The sequence below is a fragment of the Mauremys mutica genome, chromosome 2 (genome assembly GCF_020497125.1).
Source record: "Mauremys mutica isolate MM-2020 ecotype Southern chromosome 2, ASM2049712v1, whole genome shotgun sequence".
NCBI lineage: Eukaryota > Metazoa > Chordata > Testudines > Geoemydidae > Mauremys > Mauremys mutica.
In genome coordinates, this window is record NC_059073.1 from 236,260,347 (window position 1) to 236,286,971 (window position 26,625).

General features: G+C 44.1%; 1 protein-coding gene across 1 annotated transcript; it reads right to left on the reverse strand.

The window, feature by feature from the left end:
* Positions 1 to 232: 232 nt before the first annotated feature.
* On the reverse strand, positions 233 to 26,508 carry LOC123363269 (ATP-dependent translocase ABCB1-like). The gene is made up of 13 exons (XM_045004137.1): positions 26,488 to 26,508; positions 25,550 to 25,703; positions 24,517 to 24,583; positions 24,131 to 24,322; positions 22,875 to 23,046; positions 22,025 to 22,149; positions 19,725 to 19,902; positions 17,715 to 17,828; positions 15,184 to 15,294; positions 12,644 to 12,769; positions 5,534 to 5,737; positions 3,787 to 3,957; positions 233 to 502 (listed from the first exon to the last, which is right to left on the reverse strand). The coding sequence occupies exons 1-13, from the start codon at positions 26,506 to 26,508 to the stop codon at positions 233 to 235; spliced, it is 1,905 nt and encodes a 634-aa protein (XP_044860072.1).
* Positions 26,509 to 26,625: the final 117 nt, after the last annotated feature.

Here is a 26,625-nt window from a genome sequence, read left to right on the forward strand (position 1 = left end):
CCACCCACCACTCCACCCCAAGGCCTCTCCCCCGATTGGCCTCTTCCTCCCCAAGGCCCCATCGCACTCGAACAAGAGGCCCCGCTGTTGCTCAGCCTCTTCCCCGAGGCCCACCTGTGCTCTGCCCAGAGGTGCCACCCCTGCTCAGCCTCCCTCCCTCCCACCCCCGAAGCCCTGCCCACAGGTCACAAGAGAGGGGGAGGGGGACGGAGAGGAGCACCCTCCAGCAAATTCAAAAATCAGCACCTGTGAGTGATATATGCAGATAATTTTCTGGAGTAGAGAGATGGCCAGTAAATCTGAAGCATTTAGTCAGGAGTGCTCTATCACATCTCATTACCTGCTGCATCACAAGAGAATAGTAGACACCCTTCTGTGTCATGAGTTCACTGTGTGTTCCCTGTTCAACAACAACACCGTTGTGAAATCCAGCGATAATGTCAGCTGTTCGGATTGTGGAGAGCCGGTGAGCTATCACAATGGTGGTACGTCCAGCCCTAGCCTTACCGGGGGAAAAACAGAGAGATTTATTTTAAAATGTGGTGAACCCCCCGCCCCAGAAAATCCCTACCTAACAGTGTGGAAAATACAAGCGTAAAAGCCCTGCTGATCCTCTATAGCTGATCAATATTTCCATGCCTGCTGTCTGATTTAATAACCAAAGGACACTTCTGATTACAAAATCCACATTTATAATAATGACAGGGGAAAGTGGATTAATTTTATAGGCTGTGCAGGTACTCACTGCCTATAGCTAAGGTTGCCTGACACTTCCAATTGTAAGACCTGTTGTCAGATGCTTATAACTTTGTCAAGATTTAATTATTTGGGATGAAACTTTCCATGCTGATATCTGCCTCACCTTCTTCTCCTCCCCCCCCCCACCTATTTTAGCAAAAATGGTTCAATGATTTCTCAGAATGAGGTTAGAGAAAATAATGTTGTTTTGCCCATATTAAAAAATTCGTATAACTGTTTAATTGAGAAGCTTTATCACCTAAATGCTTGAGAGCAGGGATATGAAATTTGTAGGAGATGAGCATGGCTCACTGGTATCAGGGATGTGCCTTTTACCATTCCCATGAAAATCTGCCCAAATTTGGGGGGCCGAGATATGAGGCTCTGAACATCTCAATTTGCATGTGCTCAGTAGAGACTTATTAGAGTTCAGCAGCTAAATTCCCCAAAGAAACAGTCTGAGCTCGCTGCATTGTATGACAGGAGTGCACATGCACCATCCCCACACAGTGACTAAGCATGTTCCTGCCCAGGATTGTAGGGGCTGGGCAGGACTTTGCCTGCAATTTCTCCTCCCTATAGTCAGGGGGAGTTGTGGTCCCCAGTGTGACAATCTACCTGGAGCGTCAGGTGATCGGGCTGACGCAGCAGGATTGTTTGGGGAGGAGGAGATGACGTAACACATGAAGTGTTTACATTTTAAAGCTTTATTAATAAAATAAAATACAGCAGAGAGTGCTGGGAATGCTCCCACGTCGCTCAGGGGAAGAGAGAAAGCATTAGGGCCCCAAGCCCTAACCCACCTTCACACTCACACAAGCACTACCCAAAGCAGGCCAGGCCTGGGTGAAACGTAAGAAGAAGAGGGGAAGGGGTGGACGGGAGTTCTTGCTCTGGGCCCAGGTCGTCCCGGGGATCCACTGTAATCTCCAAGTTGCCCCAGCTCTCAGGAGGGTCCTGGGCTTCTTTGGGGGTGGTTTCAGTCAGGGCCCTCTATTCCGGTGCTCTTTGTACCAGTTCAAACAGGCTTGATATGGTTTTTTTCCCTTTCCCAAAGCAGCCCAGCTCCAGGGACGCCTGTCTGGCTCCCACTCGTGTTGTCTCGTCTGTGTTTTAGCCTCTGCAGCCCAGGGCTTTGTTTTCCTCTTTGCTGGTTTTGCTGTCCAGCAGGTGCAGGTCTGTGTAGTTGGCTGCGAGCAGTGTCGTTGGGTGGAGGACAGTGTTTTATCTTCGAACTGAGCTTGTTAATTGCAGTGTTGAATTAACCTGTTCTCTGCTCTTTTCTTTTTCTTCTCCCCGTCTTCGGCCTCTTGTGACCTAAAAAACCCCTTCCACTCTCCACTCACACACCTTTAATCCTCCCCAAAATGCTTTGTCATGCTTGCAACAGCATTAGCAATATACAGTGCTAATCTGCCTTCCCAGGGACCTCCCTAAGGGGAGAGGGCCATTGGGTTGTGACACCAGCACAGGAAACAAGAGTAGGGAGAGCAGAATGAACAGTGATTATGGAAGGAATCAAAGTTATGCAATAAAGGATGCTCTTGTCTGCAGGAAACCTGCCTTATTTGTTGCAGAAGTTGTAAGGCAGGGCCGCCCAGAGGATTCCGGGGGACTGGGGTCTTCGGCAGTGGGGGGCCCTGGCTTCGGCAGTAATTCGGAGGCGGGGGGTCCTTCCACTCTGGGACCTGCCGCCGAAGTGCCCCGAAGACCCGCAGTGGGGGCCGCCCGCCACCAAATTACCACTGAAGCGAGATCCGCCGCCGAAGTGCAGCCGGGTCTTCGGGGCATTTCGGCGGCGGGTCCCAGAATGGAAGGACCCCCCGCCGCCGAACTACCGCCGAAGCAGGATCCGCCGCCAAAGTGCAGCCAGGTCTTCGGGGCACTTTGGCGGCGGGTCCCAGAGCAGAGGGACCCGCTGCCGGTGAAGACCAGGAGCAGAATCTCCGGGGGCCCGGGCTCCATGAGTGTTTTCCGAGCCCCCGGAGTGAGCGAAGGATCCCACTCCAGGGGCCCTGAAAAACTCTCCTGGGGGACCCTGCGGGGCCCGAGGCCTGGGGCAAATTGACCCACTTTTCCCCACCTCTGGGAGGCCCTGTTTTAAGGTGTGTAGTGAATGAGACAGGGGATTGCAGGAAAAGAAAGGATGGTCTCATTGTTGCAGCAGCTGAATACTGCCCTAGAGAATTGGATTCTAGACATGTCTCTGTGCTGAGCATTCACGGCTGCAACTGAAGTCAATGGGAGATGTGCTTTTAACATATCTAGCACTGTATAAAGCAAAATTCTCTGAAATATTGAGTCCTGGGCATCACAGATCATGCACCCAAAAGTAGTATGCACTTTCAACACTAACGTCTCCGTGCCTCAGTTCCCCTTCTCTAATATGGGAGTAATACTACCACCTTACCTCTTGGGAGTGTTGTGAAGATAAATTCATTAGTGTTTATGAAGCACTCAGATACTAGAGTGATGAGAGGTATAGAAAAGCCCATGAGGAAGTTAATAATTCTGTTAATAAAGAAATATTGACTAGCACTGAATGTTGAATAGCACCATCCTCTGCACTGAATGAAGCAGGGGGTCTTGTGGAAAAAATAGTATGGGATCATGTAACTGACGACTGTCCCCTAATGCAGACGCACAAGGGGACCAAATTAATGTTGACCAGGAAACTTTAATTCTGTCATTCCCTAAATTTTGAGGGCTTGACTTTGGAACCTTAATGTTCTTTTCATGTAGAGTGACTCTGTGTGTGTGTGTGTGTGTGTGTGTGTGTAATTCAGTATAAATATTGATATTATCTATGTAGAATATAAGGCTCAGCACCCTGAGATTGCTTAATGGAGTTTTGATTAAATATTACAGGGTCATATCATGACACCAAAATTTGAGCATGCATCCCTATTGATTTCAATGCCCTCCTCGAAACCAGCGGAGAGCTGTGCTTAAAAACAGATGGCATGCTATAGCCTTTAATGTCAAGCTTGCCATATGGTTGTTGTGCTTCTTAATACTGATTGATAACTCTAGCAACAGGATTCCTACCTTATTAAGAGCTGCTTGCACAATAGATTCACTCTGAGTGTCCAGAGCAGACGTGGCTTCATCCAGCAGCAGAATCCTGGGATTCCTTGCCAGGGCACGGGCAATAGCAATTCGCTGTTTCTGCCCTCCACTCAGCTGAGCTCCCCTTTCCCCCACCAGGGTGTTAAGTTTCTGAGAGAGGATTATCGAGATTGCAGAAGGGGTCAGTTGAAATCCTTTTACACCCCCACCCCCGTCTTACTGTTACTATCATATACAGAAATTCCCTCTTTTAAAAGTTTTATGATGGATGCTCCAATAAACGCTTTAAGAATAATTACTTCTAAAGAAGTGTCTTGGCCAATTACATTCAGTGTTTTTTCCCCCCTTGAGGCAGAGGACAGTTTAAAATTCCTAACGATTGGTTTACAGTTTTGTCTCTGTCTCACCTTCTAGTTGGCTAGGAATTAGTATGTGGTGTGATGGTTTTCTATTAGCTTAAAGAAGGTACTCTTTAATTTTAACTCTAAAATTAGATTTTTCAATTATTATAAAAAGCAGCAATTGAAGTGAAAAAAACCAGACAAACTAGAACTGGCTGAAGGAATCCAGCCATTTGTTTGGCTAACAATACTAACCAGTGACTACTCAGGACACAAAGCAATTTTGTTTGCCAAGCAAAACCAGTTTAAAAACAAAAAACAAAAACAAAAAAAACCAAAAAAGATGGGAATATTGGAAGTGGAAAAAAATAGATAATACCTAGCAGAAGAAAACAGAATAAAAACAATCTGATAAATTGAAAAAAAATCTCTCATTGTCCATAGAAATTCCTTATCCACCCTGTAACGGGTTGGACTCACCCCTGCAGCACCTCCTGCTGGTTGCTCTGGGGAATTAGCTCGTTCCAGGCAATGGAGCGCCCTCTGCAGGCTGGTGATCCACCTGTCTTCTGGCCCCCCGTGTCCCTCCCTGGACCCGGTGCCCTCTTACATGGGGTGCTGCCCCCTAGCAGTAACCCCTTTCTCTTAGGGTCTCCCCTCCTCAGGGAACCCCTACCCTCTAGCCCCACCTTGCCTCAGTATGTGGCTACTGTCAGTCATTGTCTAGCCCCACACCCTGGGGCAGACTGCAGCATCGGCCCACTCATCACAGGCAAAAGGGGTTTGGACCTGCTGCCTTGGCCTACCCCTGGGCTGCCCTCTGCAACCCCCAGTACCTGTTGGCCCTTCGCTAGGCCGCAGCCTGGGGCTTTCTAGGCTGGAGCTCCCCAGCTCCTTAGCCTTCCCCAGCCCTGCTTCACTCAGGTATCTGGTCTCTAGTTCACAGCAGCTAGGCCCATCTCCCTCTACATGCAGAGGAAGACTGTCTGGGCTTCTGGCTTCCATGCCTTTTATAAGGCCCTGGGCTCAGTTTGGGGCGTGGCCCCCAGCTGCAGCCATTTCCCCAATCAGCCCAGCCTAAAGGCTGTCTTCTCAAGCCCTGCCAGGCCACTTTTAAACCCCTTCAGGGAAGGAGCAGGGTCCACCCTGCTACACACCCTATTAAAAAATGTTGCCACATGACATACAGTTAGTATTGTAAATTAAGAACACTGTGGGTCAAATTGTCAATTGGAATAAATGACAAAACATCAGTGAAAAGCTAGTGTAGTAGCATCTATTTGCACCAGCAGAGAATTTGGGCCACAAAAATTCAGAAGAACTGAGAGAGAGAGAAACCAAAGAATTTGTCACAGTTATACGGTGCTCAAATTACATCAACTCACCTCAGGCAGTCTGGATATAAAATCAAAAGCATTGGCTTCTTTAGCTGCTTTCTCAATTTCAGAATCAGTAATACCCTCTCTGCCACAGCGAATGTTCTCAGCTATTGTTGTAGCAAACAAAATAGGCTCCTGGCTTACAAGGCCAATACGTTCTCTTAGCCACTTTATATTAAGTGTCCGAATATCTCGTCCATCTAAGGTAATCTGAGTGGAAAGGCATAAATGAAGAGTAAGAGGAAATGTATTATGTTTCAAATAATTAGTTGTTATAATGATATAATAATAATAATAATGATACACCTCTACCCCGATTTAACGAGACCCGATATAATAGGAATATGGATATAACGCGGTAAAGCAGTGCTGCGGGGGAGTGGGGCTGCACACTCCGGTGGATTAAAGCAAGTTCGATATAACGCGGTTTCACCTATAACGCGGTAAGATTTTTTGGCTCCCGAGGACAGTGTTATATCGAGGTAGAGATGTATAATAATTGACTTCAATATTTGTTTAGCAGCTTTTCACATAGAATAAAGCAATAACATTTAAACAAAATGACCAGGAAAAATTAAAACTATATCTTCACAATCACCTCAGACTAGAAGAATGAAAGGAGAAGGTTAAACAAAAAAGATATTGTAGGAGCAGTGTTTTATAATTGTACTATGAGAATTAATGTATGATTTGATTTCATCCTGCCAGCCACCCTTTTTGAATAGCAGAAAGGAATGACAGACCAGAACAATCCTTATGACTGATTATGGTCACCCTTTTGTTTTTGGATAAGTTATAATGTCTACTATAGTTTCCTATATGTATTACAAATTAGGGACTCTAGTTAAATATACATTTCTTTGTTTTAAGGTTTTAGTAAGTAAGAGACAGGATCTTGTATTGTATCTATGGCCTTGTCTACACTACAAGACTATTTCGAATCAACTTAGTTCGAATTTGTGGATTCGACCTTATGAAGTCGAATTTGTGTATCCATACTAAATACACTAATTCGAATTTCTGAATCCACATTCACGGGGCCAGCGTCGACTCTGAAAGCGGTGCACTGTGGGAAGCTATCCCACAGTTCCCGCAGTCCCCGCTGCCCATTGGAATGCTGGGTAGAGCCCCCAATGCCTGCTGGGGGGAGAAATGTGTCGAGGGTGGTTTTGGGTAAGTGTCGTCATTCAACCGTCAATCACAACCTCCCTCCCTCCCTCCCACTTTGAAAGCGCCGGCGGGCAATCTGTTCGTGCACTTTTCTGGTCAGTGACAGCGCGGACGCCACAGCACTGCAAGCATGGAGCCCGCTGCGATCATCGCCGTTTTCTCCTCCTCGCACTTTATCGTCCACCTCTTCCACAGTCAGCTGATGAGAAATTGGGCTACTTTTCAATGGTGCTGCAAGCACTGGGGGACCATAGGGGACATTTTGCAAACATCAACGTCGGGTGGCGGGGCAAGGTTCATGATGCGTGTGTTTTCAGGAACTGTGGGCTGCTCAGATGCCTGCAGGAAGGTAGTTTCTTCCCGGACCACGAAATAACTGTTGTGGATGTGCAGATGCCTATAGTCATCCTCGGGGACCCAGCCTGCCCGCTAATGCACTTGCTCATGAAGCCCTATACAGGCGCCTGGGACAGCGACAAGGAACTCTTCAAATACCAGCGAGCAGCGAGCATCGTGACCTGTGACTGTTCAGTTTCTTTACAGAGAAGCTGAACCTGCCCCTGTTTCTTTACCCAGTTACTGTTGACTCTCCTCTTCGGTTACATACCCCGTTCACCCCGTTTCCCCCACTTCCAACACACGTGTAAAAATAAAATACATGTCCCATTGTTACTTAAGAAAGGTTTCTTTATTCATGACTTTGCGTTAAAGGGTTGAAACTGGGAGGCAGACTGTGCTGGGTAGGGTGTGCGGTGATGTAAAGACCGCCTCTAAACTCAAGGAATGACAGGCTCCTGCTCCTAGAGCGGTCCGCATTGCCGGAATGCTTCTTTCAACGGAGCCTGCCATCCCTCTTTATGGAATTCTGTGTGCGGGCGGATATGTGACCTTGTGGTGGAGGAGGACGGATACAGATTCCTCAGCTGCGTGACTCAGCGGTCCAGGACAAGGACCGCTGTATAAGATCTGTAACCGCCCTCCCCCGCTGCAAAGTCACATCTCCCCCGCCCACACAGATCCTGGAAACCACCTCCCATACCGACCAGGGTGCCTACTGACTGCACCGTGTGTGTGACCCGCTGCTGATCCTGCCCCCGTGTCTGTACCCTGGGAAAGGTGACTGTCCTATGCAATTAACCACCCCCTTCCCCACGCCCCCCATTCAAACACAGTCTTCTTTGAAAAAACATAACGGAAACAGTAATTAACAGCAAGCATTTTTATTAATTAAGTAGACAGTTAGAGGATGGGACTGGGATTGGGACTACTGTGAGTCTGGAAGTGAAGGACTTCGGCAACTGTAGGGTATGAGAGCTTTTGGGTACTTGAGCACTGTGCTGTGGTGCAGTGACAGTATTCACGTCCCCGGCCGCCCCTCCTCCTGATTATTTTCGGTGAGGGGGGTATGGGACTTTGTGGCGGGGGAGTGCGGTTGCAGATACACTGCAGGGGGGCTCTGTCCTCCTGCGGTCCTGCAGAACATCCACAAGGCGCCTGAGCGTGTCCGTTTGCTCCCTCACTAGTCCAAGCATTGTTTCAGCCGCCTGCTTGTCTTCCTCACGCCACCTCTCCTCCCGTTCGCTGTGTGAGCGTTGGCACAGAGAGACGGTCTCCCTCCACTGGCTCTGCTGGTCCGCCTCTGCTAGGTAGCAGCCCATACGTTCCTCGAACATCTTGCCCCTTGTCTTTTTCTTTTGCCGTCTAATCTTTGCAAGCCTCTGCGAGGGGGATGCTGTGTCAGGTCTGGAGACAGTGGCAGCTGTGAGATGGGAAACAGGGAGTGAATTCCTTGCAAATATCTTTTTTTGCGAACAATTAACTGAGTCTAGGCTGTCTGTGTGAATTCTGGGTTGAGACCCCTGTGCCTGCTAGGGCACAAATCATTTTCGCGGTGGATTCTGGGTAAATGTCGCCAGTCATTCCTTCCTCCGGGAAAGCAATGGCAGACAATCATTTTGAGCACGTTTTCCATGAATTGCCCTGGCATACGCCATAGCGTGGCAACCATGGAGCCCGTTTTGGATTTTGTGTATGTCACCGTATGTGTACTAGATGCCGCTGACAGAGGCGGGCCAGCAGCGCTGCACAGCAGCATGCTTTTGCTTTTGCATGACAGCAGCGATGGTTACCAGGCATACTGCACCGTCTACCATACCATGAATTGGTAAGAAGACGGTAATAAGATGGTCATGGTTACCTGTCCTTTTGCACTGCACCATTTGGTGCTGTCATAAGTGCCCCTGGCTGATCAGCCAGGGGCGCAAAAGCCAAAATTGGGAATGACTCCCTGAGTCAATCCCTCCTTTTTGGTATCTAAAAATAGAATCAGTCCTGCCTAGATTATGGGCAAGTGTACTAGATAACCACTGTATCATAGAACCAGAGAGCACAGCTGCTCTGTGTCCGATCCTGCATAAATTATGAGCTGTATGCTATTCACAGGGGGTGCTCCTGCAACAACACCACCTGTTCATTCCATTCTTACCCCAGCCTTCCTGGGCTACCATACCATTGTCCCCCCACTTGTGTGATGAAGTAATAAAGAATGCAGGAATAAGACACAGTGACTTGTTTGTGAGAAATGAGTGGAAGGAAGCCTCCAGCTGCAATGATAGTCCAGGCAGGACATTAAGGAGTGTGGATTAAGGAGCCCATCATCCCTCTGCTAGTCCAGGGGCAATTGAATCTTTTATTTACAATGAAGGGTGGGGGCTGATGGAGCTCAGCCCCCTGTTGCAATGATGAGGACGGTTACCAGCCATATTGCACCATCTGCCATGAAAAATTAGGGACAGGCGCCCTTGATTGACCTTACTGATGCTAGTCGGCATGGTTACCAGCCCTTTTGCACTGCCCCATGTGCCAATAGGCTGACGATGACGACGGGTATCAATCGTATTGTACCGTCAGCCACCCATGGCGGGGGGGGGGGGGAGCAAGGATATTGGTGTTGAGTGCTGCAGCATCCCATCTATCTGCAGCATTCAGTAAAGATACGGTGACATGTAAACGAGTCAACAGAGGATTGATTTCCCTTTAACTTCTCGGGTTCGGGGGGGGGTGTAAATTGCAGAGCTGTGCCCTGAACCAACGCGGACACGGTGTTTTACCATAGAAGCATTTGGAGCTCATCCAAGAATGCAAATGATTTTCGGAGACAGCAGGAATTGTGGGATACCTTGCGTCCTCATTCCCCCCTCCCTCCATGAGCGTCCATTTGATTCTTTGGCTTTCCGTTACGCTCGTCACGCAGCTGCGTGCTGAGTCTGTGCTATGCCGTCTGTCCGTGGATTTATTAAAAATACTTTGGACCAGGCGCACCATAACAGTAATTCCACTACTTAGATGCATGAGTCTCCTAGCAAGATCACCGTGAGGACGGGCACTGAAGGAGATAGAGAGCGCATGCTGCATGAAATCTATCACGAACCACGGACCGATGCAGCCGTGCTCGGGGAGGCAATGCTCCCTGAATACCGCATGAAAGCCTCGCGCGGAAAAGGGTGCTATCACGGAGCACCCAATAAGGCAGCTCTCCCCAGGAACCTCCTGCTGATGCTTATCGATTAACGGAAGGAGAGCTTCGTGGAGATCTCCCAGGAGGATTTCTCTTCTATCACCATATATAGAGAGACCTCCTTCTCACACACTTCAGATTCCTGTTATATTAAGAATAAAAGTTAACATGGTTAAAGCACTTACCGACTGCTCCTTCCCCTGATTCAGGATCCGGGTTCATGGCCGGGGAGGGTTGGTAGGGGATCTCCGTGACGGTGATGAATAGATCCTGGCTGTCGGGGAAACCAGCGTTGTAAGCGCTCTCGCCTGCCTCGTCCTCCACAAACACTTGCTCAACTTCCCCGTCCGTGAACATCGTCGAGGAACTGTCCGTCGACACTGTCCCATCATCAGAGTCCATGGTCACTGGTGGGGCAGTGGTGGCAGGCTCCGTAGCGTCCGTTTGCCGCTTTGATTTTTTGGTAGCCTTGTCTGGGGTCCTTGGTTTTCACGCGGCGATGCGTTGCATGACGGCTGTATCCTCTGTCTGGATCATGGCTTTGGAGACCTTCTCGTAGGTCTTTGCATTCCGTTTGTTGGAGCGCAGCTCCGAAAGCACAGACTCCTCGCCCCACACACCGATCAGATCCAAGAGTTCCCGGTCAGTCTATGCCGGGTCCCTCTTTCTATTCAGAGATTACATGAACTCCTCTGCTGGAGAGCTCTGCATTGCTGCCGGTGCTGCTGAGCTCGCCCCGATGTCCAACCACGAAATGAGATTCTAACTGTCCAGACAGGAAAAGGAATTCAAATTTTCCCGGGTCGTTTCCTGTGTGGCTGCTCAGAGCATCGAAGCTCGGACTGCTGTCCAGAGCGTCAACAGAGTGGTGCACTGTGGGATAGCTCCCGGAGCTACTAAGTTCGATTTGCATCCACACCTAGCCTAATTCGAGCTAGCCATGTCGAATTTAGCGTTACTCCACCTGTCGGGGTGGAGTACCAAATTCGAACTAAAGAGCCCTCTAGTTCGAATTAAATGGCTTCCTGGTGTGGACGGTTGAGCGGTTAGTTCGAATTAACGCTGCTAAATTCGAATTAAAGTCCTAGTGTAGACCAGGCCTATGTTAAGGAGATTAGAGAGATGTTGAGGGCCTGAAGCACCAATGGGAATTGTTTAAGTTATAAGATTTAGCTAGGCTTGATTTATAATGTATTCTGCTGAATATAAAATACTGCTTCTCTATACCTTTGAAGGTTTCTGTAAGAGATTGTTTGTGTGAATGAGGAATGCATGCATCAGGAAAAGATAAGGTGTCAAAGAAAGCCATCACAAAGGTCCAGATGGTCAAGAAAAAGTGAGAGACTTGGAAAGACCAGGAGACAATCAGAAAACATCCATTGTATCCAATGCTAAACATGTTAGCAGCATTGACAACCTCTAAGGTGAGGCAGACACCTCAAAAAGTGAGACAACAAATAGGAGATAACAATGGGAAGCCTGACAATAACCATCAAATGATAATAGCAGAAAACCCCAGGATTAACACCACTTAAGGACAGGATGACATTGCAAAATGCATGGACTCAAATAGGAATTTACAACTACAAAGCTGGGTTGTTGTGCCACAGAATTCTGGGTTCAGTCCTGCAAAGCCTGGGAGCATCGGATCGAGACTCATGCTCAATCTAACTGACCGTTAGATTGACTCGAGCTACAACAAACTGGTAACTATAAACATCAACTGGCAGGAGAGAGAGAGAGAGACAGAGAGAGTGTGTGTGAGAGAGAGATACTAAAAAGCATATGCTAACTGTTGTATTTTCAATAAATGTGACGCATTTGCCTTTTCTCCCTGAATATTTAAATACAAATTTTGACTTCCCTTAATGTCAGTAAAGTCCTATCTAAGTTTTTACAATATTCTCATCCTCATAGCATACAAGTAATGAAAAATCTGTTTTAGAATTTCTTTGGATGCTACGTATCTTTTGCAGCGGCGGCTCTACACATTTCGCCGCCCTAAGCACGGCGGCATGCCACAGGGGGCGCTCTGCCGGTCACCAGTCCCGCTGGTCCGGTGGACCTCCCGCAGGCGTGCCTGTGGAGGGTCCGCTGGTCCCACGGCTTCAGTGGAACCGCCGGACCAGCGGCCCCTCAGCAGGCACGCCTGCGGGAGGTCCACTGGAGCCGCGGGACCAGCGGACCCTCTGCAGGCATGCCGCCGAAGGCTGCCTGCCTGCTGCCCTCCCGGCGACCGGCAGAGCGCCCCCCCGGCATTCCGCCCCAAGCACGTGCTTGGCGTGCTGGGGCCTGGAGCCTTCCCTGATCTTTTGTTATTTTAAGAATCCAGTTTGGTGTAATATCCTTTTAAAGTATAGGTGTAATCTAGTCAGGAAATTAATCTTCATCCTAGTAGCCTGGAATATCGACAGTTCATCCAAACTAACCTCTCCTTGGACTGGATCATAGAATCTCTGTAGCAGCTGAATAGCAGTACTTTTGCCACAGCCACTGGAGCCAACCAGAGCGATGGTCTTCCCCGATTGAACTTTCAGGTTCAGGCCCTTGAGAATCTGGAAATATCATCTTTATATGTTAGTCCAATAAATATAGAGCTGCTTAAATAAATGGTTTTTGTTTAGAAAAAGGTCTATTAAGATGCTTGGCATCATGATCAAGCCAATAATGAGAGGTCTGGTCTAACAGTGTATTTAACTCCCAGGTCTGCTTTCAGTCCTTTGTTCCAATCCGGGTTGGAAAGCACTTTGAAGATGACAAAAAAAAGTTTTTATTATTAATAACAATCTTGCTTTGTTCTATTCTTATTCTATAAAGACTGCCCTAAGAAAAACCCTTTGGCTCTGAAAACAAAGTGGGTGTTGTAATATCCCCAATGGAATGAAGGGTCAGGATTCGACAATCTCTGGAATTTACTAGGGAGAAATTAGTTATGGAGTAATGACACTTTTGTTGCGATGTTCACATTTAGGAACATTTTACTTCAGTCTGTTTATCCCATCTTATGAATGTCTAATATTGTTAGTGACCAAATATTTGTCTTCTATGGGAACTCTTATGTATATTTAGGCTGATTTATGACTACACATTTTTTTGTAATAGAAGATAAAAACAGTAATATTGTTCTTGTCTCCTTATACTATACCAGAAGAGCTCCAGTTTTCCAGTAAGCTAATAGTGGATAAGCTTTGGTGTTTGCTTGACCATCATTTGCCACCCCTTTAACATCATTTCTCATCACGACCATCCCAGCTCTAATCTCCCTTTTTAGGTAAGGCAGGAAAGGGCATGTCAAGGTAATGCTGATAATAACTAGAGTCTTCAGCTCTCTGTGACCCGGTTCATTCCAAATTTAGGTACTAAATGGACATTGCCTTGATCTGGTCTGTTGATCATCTCTGGCTGGTGATTGATGAGAACCAGGTATCCAGGATGATTCTTTTAGCTTTGCCAGCTACCTCTGATACCATTGATAATGAGCCACTGCTGAAACAGGGTGGAGTCTGGAAGGGATGGATGGAATCATTCTGAAATGGCTCCATCCCATTCCAGCCACAGCCCCAAACTGTGGCTCATCCGGCCCAGGATTTCTCTTGTGTAGAGTGATGTGGGATTCTGTCTTGTCACCCTCCTGCTCAATTTGTATGCAAGATCATTAGGGGAAGACAGTGAGACATTACAGACTACGCTGACTTCAGTATTCAGATAATATAGCTCTAGGTCTCTGTTTCATCAGACCCAGCTGGGAGAAGTTGACTGGCTTAGCCAGCAAGTTACAGGGTGGGTTTGAGGCAGGCAAGTCAGCTGTGACTCACCTCAGAGATGACTGAGTTTATGGTTGTAGGTTGGAGGAACCCATCAGAAGAAATGGTAGAGCTAACAGCAGCACACTCAAGTGAGTTCGTAACCTGTTGGATCCAGAGCTGCTTTTGCACGCAGGAAGCAGTAGCGGCTAATAGCATTTTGTTTGTATTTTACACTTGGCCAAAAGGTTCTGAACTTTCAGTTCCGGTACAGATGTCAATTCAGAGAGAAATATTGGATTACTGCAAAATACCATACATGGGACTGTACAACAAGATGACTCCCCTCACAAACTTCAGCCGGTGAAGAGCATGGCAGTCTGTTTCTTAGAGGGCATTTTCTGTAGGGAGAATCTTGCCTCCATGCTCTGTGATCTGCACTGGCTTCCATTTCATTGTCTGGAGTGATTTAGAATAATGGCTTTAACCAATAAGCCTTAAAATAGGTTGAGTCCTGGCTATCTCCAAGATTACCTCTCCCCACATGGGATATCACAGCAGCTGAGATCTTCTGAAGCGCGGACACAAACAGATTTCTGGGTTTAACCACATGAGGGCTGGAGGTGAGGCATTGTTGGTGAGTGAGCTTGAATGAAGAATTTGCTTCTGATTCAATTCACCACAGGCCAAATTTATTCACCTTCAGGTTATGCTGTAAGCCCCATTTGTTCTCCCTTACTTTTTCCAGCAAGTGAAAATGAAGAAAAAGTGGATGATGGGGATGAAGACAAAGCTTTAGTTTTGGGAGGACATTCATCCTTCTTTATTGTTGTATTTTTATAACTAGTATAATAACATTTAGCTCTTACATAGTACTTTTCATCCATATATCTCAAAGCACTTTAAAGAGGCGGTCAGTATTACTATCCCCATTTTACAGATGGGGAAAATGGAGGAAGAGAGAGGTGAAGTGACTTGCCAAGTGTTACTTTGCAGGACAATGGCAGAGCTGGAAATAGAATCCTGGTTTCTTGAGTCCTCACCCAATGTTCTTTCAACTAGACTACACTGTGCTACATAAATACCCAGAGTACAGGATGGACACTTTAAAAAATACTGTTTTAAAACAAATACATTAAATTGATAAAATATCAGTTTTCTTTTTGGTCACACAGATAATGGCAGCAGCTCTTCATTGCAAAGATGAATTTAAAAAGATCACTTACTTTAACATCAGGTCTGAATGGGTAACTGAAATGGATGTTTTTGAATTCAATTTCTCCTTTGAGCTTGTCTGGTCTGTATCCTTCCTTGGCACTGCTATCTAGAAGACGGTGCTGGAGAGAGATTTTGAAAAGGTATTACACATTTCTGTGATTTTACAGTTGTGTCTTTTGTTTAGGACAGAAAAAAGAAACATTGCAACACTACATAGCAGTTTAACTGATCAATGGTTGCTGTATTTCACCCCAGAGGATTCTGCCTATCAGTGAAATACAATCCTTGTGTATACCCTGCAAAGCATTTTGGGATACGGGACAAGGAAAGAACAGGAGTAACTAGAATAATAAATCATCTATTATACCTTAAATCATCCATCTCTCAACATTTACAATGGGCCCAAATCCCTTAGCTCCCTCCCAGCATCTGCCTAGGCAGAATGTGGGTTGAGAATCAGTTCTTGGAGGAGTGATGCTGCCTGTAATTGTTGGTTGGCTTAAAATGCACAAGCAAAATAAACAAACTGGGGATTTATTACAACGTCTTCACCTCTTAAAAAAGATACCATCATCCTGAGGCTCCCTGGTCTGAAGTCCAATGGAAAATTAGCCTGGCGCTAAATAGCCTGACCTGCAATTGCTCCTCCACTTCCCATGTTGCTGATCTCTGCTGGACTGATACTTTTCAATGACCCAGTAACCACCAGCAGAGTTCAAAATTTCTCTTTGGAGTAGAAATGGGAAGTTTAAAGGGGACCCCGTAGGCTCTCTCTGCTCCACTCTAAGACCAGTAAAACCAAAAATAAAACCAAACCCTTTGTCTCAGAGTTCTGTTTTCTGGTAGTAGCTTCCAGCTTGTTCTATCTCCATCCAGGACTCTAGACAATCTGGGAAACAGAGTTCTGAGTCTCTATAGCCATTGTTGCTGTAGTCTGAGGCGAGTCCCCTAATGACTTGCTTAGTGTAATAGGTCAGGAACAACCAACATCAGAGGTGGTTACACAGAGTTTGATCACCCTTAATTCAGTTTCTCTGGGCAAAATTCCACCCTTTCTTATATTCACACAACCTCACTGACACCCATCAGCATTTATTGCCATAACAGAGGACAAAATTCAGCCCTTTGTTCTAACCTAATATGAACCTGGGACTTCAGATATATAACAAACTGCTGTACAAAATTCTAAGAGTTAGTTACTGAAAGTGTGGCATCCCTCTTCCCCAGCAACAGTATTACCAGAGCTTTCAACAGCATGCATTGTCATGCATCTGACAAAGTGGGTATTCACCCACGAACGCTCATGCTCCAAAACGTCTGTTAGCCTATAAGGTGCCACAGGACTCTTTGCTGCTTTTACAGATACAGACTAACACGGCTACCCCTCTGATACTTCAACAGTACTGTTAATCACCATTTCAAAAGCAGTTGAACTGAAATCATGTCCACTCCACATACTTGTGTTTTAAAGAGCAATGTCATTTCACTTAGCTCTTCACCACTTACTCTAAAAAAATAAATAAATGAGGGAGTGACAAACCTAACAGGAACGAGGGCCCCAATCTGTAAAGTTGAGCTATAGATCTCAGTTTCCCCCAAGTTTGTAATAAGCTCATTTAGGGCTTTGGTTAAGGCTCGTCTCTCCTTAATATGCAGAGAAATGTCATCTTACTTTTGTTTTCAGTGGTCTGAGTCTATGCAGTTCATTCACTTTTTGAATTTTTTGAGAAATAAATCAGAAATTTCAGACTGCTAGAAAAGTGACATTAAATGACAAAGTTGCTCATCTGCCTTGGTGGGTCCTGCACTTACAGGTGGATTTGCTTGCCTCAGAGATTCATGGCAGCCCTCAGTTTGGCTACTTTTGATAGTGCTCAAACCTGCTGTCCACTCACCTAACCTCACCAGTGGCCAGCATGGGGGAAACCTAGTGGCTTGGGGACAGGCCAGATCCCTTTCCAATTTAGACCTTCCCTTCTGGTGTTTCTCACAGACCAAGTCAACTCCTCCTGTGTCCTATCAGGAGTTGGGGGGATGGGGGAAACCCAGGCCCACCCTCTACATGGGGTTCAAGCCCAGGGCCCTATGGATAGCAGCTGTCTATAATGGTCCCTGTATCAGCTGCATGACAGCTACAACTCCCTTGGCTACTTCCTCATGGCCTTCCCCAGCACCTTCTTTATCCTCACTGCAGGATCTTCCTCCTGAAGCCTGATCACGCTTGAACTCTTCACTCCTCCAGCAGCACGGCTTCTCACTCCCTGGTCCTTGCACACACCCCTACTAACTGATGGGAGGTCCTCTTTAAAGCAGGTGTCCTGATTAGCCTGCCTGCCATAATTGATTCTAGAAAGTTCTTAATTGGCTCCAGGTGTCTTGATTAGCTTGCTGGTCTTATTTAGTTCTAGCAGGTTCCTGATTGCTGTAGGGCAGCCCCTGCTCTGGTCACTCAGGGAACAGAAAATTGTTCATCCAGTGACCAGTATATTTGCCCTCTACCAGACTCCTGTACCCCACTGGTCTGGGTCTGTCACAGTACCTTACTGATGACCTTGTACACTTCATAGGCAGCACCTCGAGCACTGGCAACACATTCCAAGTGTGGGGAGCCCTGGCCGAGAAAGAATGCGCCACGGACCACAGAGAGTAATACCTACAGGGAAACAAAACAGGAGCTAGTGTACAGTGGTTCCAGACCTGCAGTTTCTTTAGTGTTAAATATCATGGTAATCCTGGTGGTTCTGTAAGAGCTTTTCCAGAAAAAAAATATAAAAAAGAACATCAAAACTAAGATTTCAGGTTGTATTTTTCCAGCTCCCCCAGTTTTTAATCTCTCCCTGGATTTGACACAGGACGTGGTGAATGTAGCTATTGTGTGCACCCACATGCCCTTTAACAGTTGGATTAGCTTTTTTTATTGCTCCTGCATTCATTAACTCCCATTAAGAGAATAAATAGTGAAATTAGACATCTCTCCATCTCTTTGCAATAATAAAAACCTCAGCGTCCTCAAAGAGAGTTAATCCACAGTTTCCTGGCCCCAATCCTTCAAAGTGCACACGTAACATTATGCCTTGTGACTAGTTCCACTGAAGTCAAGTTCTCATCAGAAGTCAGTGGGGCTACTCACAGTGCATAACACACATACCTAAGTCTTTGCAGGATCAGGGCCTTATTCCTTTCCAAAGGAAAAATAATCTAAAAATTTTGATAAAGTACAAAAATCCCTTGCAGGGATTTAAAAAAATGAAAGATGGTCCCATGGCTGTGACACTAGCAGACCAGGCGCCAGCTCATGCCAAAGCTCCAGACCTCACTCAGTGATTACAGATGCATAGCTGGAAGCCAGGCCAATTCACATGTGTATTAGTATAGAGCAAAGTTATTGTTACATGTATAAGAATGTATTTGGTGTTTAAACTTCATGAAAACTAATGGGATGTTAATGCACTGAAAACAATGCATTAGTTAAACACTTATCTGGATCCCGTTATAATGCTGTAGCAAACATTCACATAGTGTATGCCCCTGTCAGTAAATAATCCATCAAATGAGAAAGAAGTCTTGTGGAATGCAAATGAAGAATTTAACAGAAAAGTGTTAATTTCAAAGCAAGTGGTCATTGTGTGTGATGATCAAAGGTCAAAGACTCCAAATGTATTCCTCACTCTCTGCCATCAAAGGAAAAGCCCACATGGGTATTGACTCTGTCAGCTTGTTTTCTTTGGGAAGAAAACTATGAGTATGGATTCAGGGAAAAATCCTTCATCTCTGCACTGTTTGGATACTAACAGGGCAAAATAAATGAACATAGAGATGGAGATTCCCTGAACACTGAGAGACTTTTGCAAAACTGGCAGATCACTACATTTCTGCTATCATTTGAAATTATAAACTGACTCATTTGTACATATATTTTATCTGCTTTAATCTCTCAATAACTCGTATTACCGTTTTTTAGCTAATAAATCTTTAGTTAGTTTACTACAGAATTGTCTACCAGCATTGTCTTTGGTATAAAATCTAGGATACCAATTGATCTGGGGTAAGTGATTAGTCTCTGGGACTGGAAGCAACATGAATGTGGTGTGATTTTTGGTGTAAATGACCTTTTATCACAAAGTCGGGTTTGTCTGTGTGGCAAGATAGACTGGAGAGTCTGTCTGTGACTCCATGGTAAGACTGGTGTAATGATCCAGGAAATCACATTTGTTACTGGCTTGGTGAAATCTAATTATAGAACACAGCACCAGTTTAGGGTGTCTACCCTGTTTTCTGACAGCCTGCCCTGAGGTAGGCACTCATGGTCGTGAATCACTCCAGACAGCATGACAGTGACCAAATGAGATATTTGTTTAGGAACTTTGAGGTCTTAAGTATGTAGATTCAACATTTCTGTTGATTTATATTAAAACATGTTTTAAGACTTAGTCTGATAGGTATGTTGTGCCTCAGCAGAAATTATAGATCTTTTTATGCAGTACTTAATTTATAGACCATTTTTAAAAAGTTTGCCTCAGTTAATCAGACTATACTGTGCTGTACTTACAATTAGCACATGTCCGATGTCATAATTCTCTTTCTCCTCCACTGTGAGTTTGATTCCGTACCAAAATGCAAGAGCAAAGGCTCGAAATGAAATAAACTCTGTGAAACCCAAAGATGTGTATGTGGTAATGGATTTTTTTACTCCAACTTTCCTAGCATTCTCCAGGTTAACATCATATCTGAAAACAGATGATAAATGTTAAATTTGGTATGTACCCAGATCACATTCAGTTCCCTAGCTTCCTCTCATGCTTCCAGGGTTTTCTGCCATAAAAATCAATTATCCAGATTCTTAGATGGTGTGAATCAACACAGCTTCATTGATTTTACATCAACAGAGGATCTGGCCCATGGCTGCTCTGAGTGAATTATCAGGCACACAGATAAACATGATATGTTGGGGAACAGTCAACACAACTTTGTAAATGGAAATTGTGCCTCACCAATCTATTAAAATTCTTTGAAAGATTCAGCAAGCGTGTGGACATGGGTGATCCAGTTCAGAAAGTCCACACCAAGGCCCTAAACAAAGGCTCTTAAGCAAAGACTTGGGATAAGAATGATAGGAAACAAAGGGTAGGAATAAATGGTCAGTTTTCACAGCAGGGAGAGAAAAATTATAGATCCTTTGGGGACCCTGTACAGAGTCCTGTGCTGTTCACATATTCATAAATTATATGAAAAAAGAGGGTGCACAATGAGGTGCAAAAATTACAGATGATACAAATTTATTCAACATAGTTAAGTCCAGAGCTGACTGCAAAGAGCTACAAAGGCATCTCACAAAACTGTGTGACTGGGCAACAAAATGGCAGATGAAATTCAATGTTGATAAATGCAAAGTAATGCACATTGGAAAACAATCCCAACTATACATAAAGAACGATCGGGCCTAATTTAACTGATACAATTAAAGAAAGATCTTGTAGATATCATGGACAATTCTCTGAAAACATTTGCTCAATGTCCAGCAGCTGTCTAAAAAGCTAACAGAATGTTAGGAACCATTAGGAAAGGGATCACTAATAAGAGAGAAAATATCATAATGCCACTGTGTAAATCCATGATATGCCCACACCTCAGATAATGTGTGCAGTTCTGGTTGCTCCATCTCAAATAAGATATACTAGAGTTAGAAAAGGTACAGAGAAGGGCAACAAAATTATTAGTGGTTTGGAACAACTTCCATCTGAGGAGAGATTAAAAAGACTGGACTGTTCATCTTAGAAAAGAGATGACTAAGAGAGGATATGATAGAGGTCTAGAAAATGAATGAAGGGAAAGTGAATAGGAAATTCTTATTTACCCCTTCATGTAATATAAGAACCAGGGGTACCCAATGAAATTAATAGGTAGTAGGTTTAAAACTTACAGAATGAAGTACTTCTTCACATAATGCAGTCAACAACTCATTGCCAGGCCAAAAGTATAACTTTTTGCTTGTGATTCCTTTACAAGCTTATGGTTTTCCATCAATCAATAGCAGCTTCTGTTCACTCATTAGCTATCTAATCCCCTTTAGCTTCTGAAGGGCATTATAGAAAGCACCGCTCAGCCCAGCAATGTTCCCAGAACATTTCAGGAGGACATGCATATCATTTTATTGTTCAATGACATGCTCAGAAGCTTTGTAGGAACCTCTCGACACATATATTATGTACAAAAATGCCCTGACCAAAAGTGGGAAGGCCCAAAATGAATGGCACAGTTTACGCAGTAGTGAAGGGATCCTAAAATGATGTGCAATTAATTTCTTCCACATATAATGCTGGGTTATCATTGGTGCTGTTCAGATTAGATCAAGAGGAGAATTATTTGCTAAGCACGTACTTAACTTAAGCATGTGGTTAGCCCCCTTGAAGTCGATGACATAGGAAAGTGATAGGAAATCTTACCTAAGCTCATGATCCAGTAAAGCATGAACTTAACTGTAAAAACTTTAATTGATGATTTCAGTGGGAGTGTGCATGTGCTTAAAGTATTTGCATAAGTGCTTTGTTGGACTGGAGCCTTAGAGAAGATTGCATTTTCTATAGCCTCAGCTTCCAAATTCAACTTCAGGTTAGTGTCAGAGGGAAATTGGGCCTTACAATGTCCCTCCATAATGTAGGTCAATAGAGTGATTGCAAATATTCATGAGTGACAGAAAACATCTCCTTCCATATGATCATATTTATCTTCATCTGAATTTCTCAGCTGTCTGGGGGATAAACTGACTGATCATCTTTGATTTTTTTTTAAATAACCACATCACTTTCCCAAATATTATGTACAATCAATAATTAGTTAAAAAAAACTCACTTTGCTAATGCCTTCATCTCTCCATTGAAAGCAACAACTATTCTGATAGAAGTCAAAATTTCTTCCGCCACAGCTCCTGCTCTAGCATAAGCAGTCAGCTCTTTTGTAGTGAATGATGACAGGAACTGGAAAATTGGGAGGGTGGGGGGAAGGGGAAAGTATTTTATGAAAATCTATTTAAATGGTGTAAATTATGTACTGATACAAAGGGTGATCAAACCGTTAGCAAAAGAGCCTAGAATTTAGCAAACCTGGGTTCAAGTCCCCACTCCAATACACTTTTCCTGGGCAACTTTGGGTAAGTAATTTTTCTCCGTTTTTCACTTCTCCATGTGTAACATGAGAATCCCCTCTCTTGCATGGTGTTGTGAGGCTAAACATGATGAAGCTTGTGTGGCACTCAGAAACTATAGTAATGGAGGCCATGTAAATAACTTAGCTATCTTAATTACAGGTCACAATCCTGTTTCTTCCTCCACCATTTTCAGTGCTTAGGTGGGGGAAAGGGGGAGCGAAAACCAACACAATCTATACATGGAAACATTTTGTAAATTTTTCTGTGCATTACAAGCAATATCTACTAATGTGGTCACAGTTGATGAATGCTGATCATCCTCTTCCGATGTGGTGAGTGGTGTTAACTGGAAGAAGTCCAGGCCTCCATGGCATGCTAATGCCTGCCCGCTCATGCTCAGTGTAGACAGAGCTCTGCAAATTTTGGGGCAGGATCCAGTGGAGTAGGAGAAGGGCTGCTTTCCATGCTCTCCAAACTTTGGGGTCATATTGCTTTGGGGGTCATTCCCTCTGTTTTTAGAGGTAAAATTCTTATTTGTTTTTCCTCAGCACTTACAAATGATCCAACTGCTGCTGCTGCAACAAGGAGAGGGCTAACTGACAAAATCACCAAAGTCAGTTTCCATCCGTAGACGAATCCTATAACAATCCCTGTCAGAAACGTGGAAAAGAATTGTACAAATATACAGTACTTGTCTCCAATGCCTTCGTGGATGGTGTTAATGTCACTGTTAATTAAAAAGAGATTTGTTAACTTTGATGAATGCCTCCTCCTCACACATTTTTCTGTTTTGCTGGAGAGAAGCTTCTCAGAAGTTTAACTGTTCAAATCATTGGGTAGTAGGAATTTTGGACGTGGATACTGAACAGCAGCAATGGCTCTTTGTAGGGCTAGGAATTAGCAGAGCACAACTCATTGTTTGTGATGTAACCTCCAGATAGACTTCTGCCATTGCTACCCCTGCTCATTCACACGTGACCCAATTCATTCATGCAATAGCCAAAAGGAATAATCCATTAAAAAAAATCATCCCAAAACCTTTACATTACATTTTCCTCTAAGTTCCCCTATGTATCCGATCTTCTTCAATTTTGTTATTAGATTTTACGATCTTTGAGGCAAGAAATATCTCCTTTTTCCATCCTATACAGTGAGAAGTACAGTGTTAGTAAATTATTAATTGAAAAATCATTGTGTGTCATGCTAATTTTCTCTTGTTATTTATATATGTGGGAACTAGGATTAGTGAAATTCAAGCCTTTCTCATTCCCTTCAGGATTCACATCTTCCAAAAACTGGGCATATCCCTCCCTGCAAACATTAAATCTGGAGAAACTCTGCATACCCTGATCATACCTTCCTCTGAATCTCTGCACATGGGACCTGATCCAAAGATTCCTAATGATTTTAACTGGTTTTGGATCAGGTTCAAAATGATAACAGTGCCTATAACTATCAGTGCAGTTTCATTTCATACAATGTCAGGGTTTTCAGTGTTTGTAAACTAGCTGGAGACAGCAGACCTGTTTATCTACAGTAGTTTGCAAAATAGCTTATAGACACTACCAAGCCAATGTCAGAGGAGTAAGATATTGCATTTCACAGCATAAGCCCTCGCAGTGGAAATGTCACTGAAACCCTGAAAGTGGAGTGAAAACTGGTAACGAATTCCTCCCTCACATAGAAGAAATATTTTGGGTCTTAGTTAAAAAGGTTTCCTGGAAATTCCCTGTAGCTAATTCTATAAAGGTAAACATCAGACTTCTTTTTGGCTCAGGTTTCTGGTGCAATGATAAATAAACCCTTCTCACTCCGTCAGTCGGGTGTTCAACGTTCCAATCTTGCTGATATCAAACCAAGCCATCTCCTGGTGAAGTACTGCAAAAAAAAACTTTTGTCGGATTCTTGCTGTCTGTCTTGCAGGTGAGGTCAGAAATGTCCAGACTTGGATGGTGCTCAGTATCACTACAGCAAAGCCAATACCCGCATAGTAGTAGGCAAACCTGTAGTAAATAGTAAAAGTCCATAAAGTCAATTGCATATTGCAAGATAAGTTAGACACATCAGGTCACATTCAACCCTGCTGAAGCCAATGGGATGTAATTGAGGGCCAAATTTGGCTTACAGTCTAATGGACAAAAAAAATATAGAAACTACACTGTGCTATTCTTATGAAAATAATTGCAGAGGTTCTTACCTGGTCATTTCAGCTTCTATATCCAAACCTGGCATTACTGGACAAGTAGAGCTACTATTCATCACAGCTGAAAGATTAATTATAACAAAGAAAAATATTCAGTTTTATTAGAACAGGCATAAAAGAAATCATGGTGGTTTTAGGCCATAATCTTATGGGTGTTTTGTATGACGCTACACTCCCTGCAACAGCTCTGTAGTTTTATAACTTTCATGGTGGCCATCATCCTTCCAGTGGAAGATTAAATAGGGCAAACTTCTGAGTCAGCTCAGAGGGTTACTGTAGAGTGATGTCATGGGTTTAGCTCACTACGCAAAGGGCACTGGTCAGATCATAGCTTCATCTGTTCTGACCTTCAGATTCCAACAGTGGCTAATATCTGATTTTTCAGAAGTTGATAACTCCCCCTTGTACCTCACACAAGGCAAAATTCATCCACGCAGACACCATAAGGCCGACTTTTATGCACCACTTAGGTTCCATCCAAGCCTCAAAACTGGACCCAAATAGGGTCCAAGTGGTGGCTCAGCGTTTTGCTGGCTGTCTGCAAAAAGGGTAAATTTCACTACTAATGCACCTAACTGAATGTGCAGAACTTTTCAGACCTGGGAGAAATAGCAGACCCCTTCCAGGTGTCAGCACATATATTTTAGGGTAAGTTATGATTGCCCTTCTCATAAGCTTAGCTCATATAGAGGAAAAATAGAATTAACGGTCATATTTTGTTGTTTTAAAAATCCGATCACAGAATTTGATTTTGTGACCTCGTTGGGCAGTGAATTCCATGGATTAACTATAAGCTATAGAAAGTAGTAAATCGTTTTACAGTTACCAAATGTATTGCTCTGTAATTTATCAAGTGTCTGTTTTGCTACTGTACTATACAGCAGGGTAAAAAGGAAAGACTGCTCAGAATTCACTCTGCTCTTCATGGTTTTTAACACCACAGCAGCACTCCATCCTGAACCTCTGCCAATCCAGTAAATAAGAGACCCTACCAAATATTTTCAGAAGTTGAACAAATTTTATTTACCTGAAGACATATTTACTGCTTGGCCAATCGTCACAAATCTGTTTGTCATCTTTCCAATGACAACAAAAATAATTGGCAGCCCTGTTCCATTTGCAACAGATGCAATCAAGCCTATTATCATCAAAATGATATCCAGCCAATCGGCATACGCAAACTACATGAATATAAAGAAAAAGGAATTAATTGCACCATTTGCAATTTGGGTATCCCAAAGAACTTTATGAAGCAATGAATTAGATAGTCTGAAGGCAAACACAACACATGGGATACACTTAGAAAAAGCTTACACACCATTTTAGGCCAGTTTTTATTGAGAGAGTTAGGACACGATGGCAGGATTAATCCCCTAATCTGCAGAAAAAAGAATGTATCTAACATCACCTGTGCAACTCACTGCCTCCCTGGGTGCATTCTACTACAGCACATATTTACTCAGTGCATTGAAAATGTAAACAAGCACAGGTAAGTAACAAACATTTGGCTGCTGCCTACCAACAGAAATGGGTATGTAGCAGTTATCACATTTAAGAAAAACAGGGCACTTGTTTCCCTGGATAATTCATAAGACATTGTGCATGAATGGTAAAATTATCTCCAGTTGAGAGACCCAGGGCAAGGCCCTACTTACCGCACATGCTTCACTTCAGTCCTTAACATGGGTGAATTTCACTCCGTCATGGTGCTAGTGCTGAAACATCGTCAAGCACTGACAGTTAGCTGTGGGGGGAACTTTACACAACAGGCCGTATTTTTAAATAGTGGACCTGAGATCAATGCACAAAATGGCTGTGCGGCAATACTAAGTTTTGCACAGACCTCTTTCTTCCCTTTCGAAATGCAGTATTGTGGATGCACATTCGTCTGTCAACATAACGTACAACAGGCAAAGAAAAGGAACAATGAGAACTATAAATCAAACCAGTAAACTATGCACTAACCAATTTCAAAATGCCAACCATCATTTCCTTTGACTCCTCATTTTTCTTTCTAAAGAGATTAATGAAAAATTAATACAGACCCTTTCTTGAAAGGCAAGGCAAGAAATTTAACAGCATATTAAGATCAAGGAACCCCTA

Coding starts and splice junctions, on each gene's coding strand:
- LOC123363269 (XM_045004137.1), bottom strand. CDS start 26,508: ATGGTTGGCATTTTGAAATTG. Junction 24,584..25,549: donor AGCAGTAAATATGTCTTCAG/GTAAATAAAATT, acceptor TTAATCTTTCAG/CTGTGATGAATAGTAGCTCT. Junction 503..3,786: donor TGCAAGCAGCTCTTAATAAG/GTAGGAATCCTG, acceptor TCCCCCGGTAAG/GCTAGGGCTGGACGTACCAC.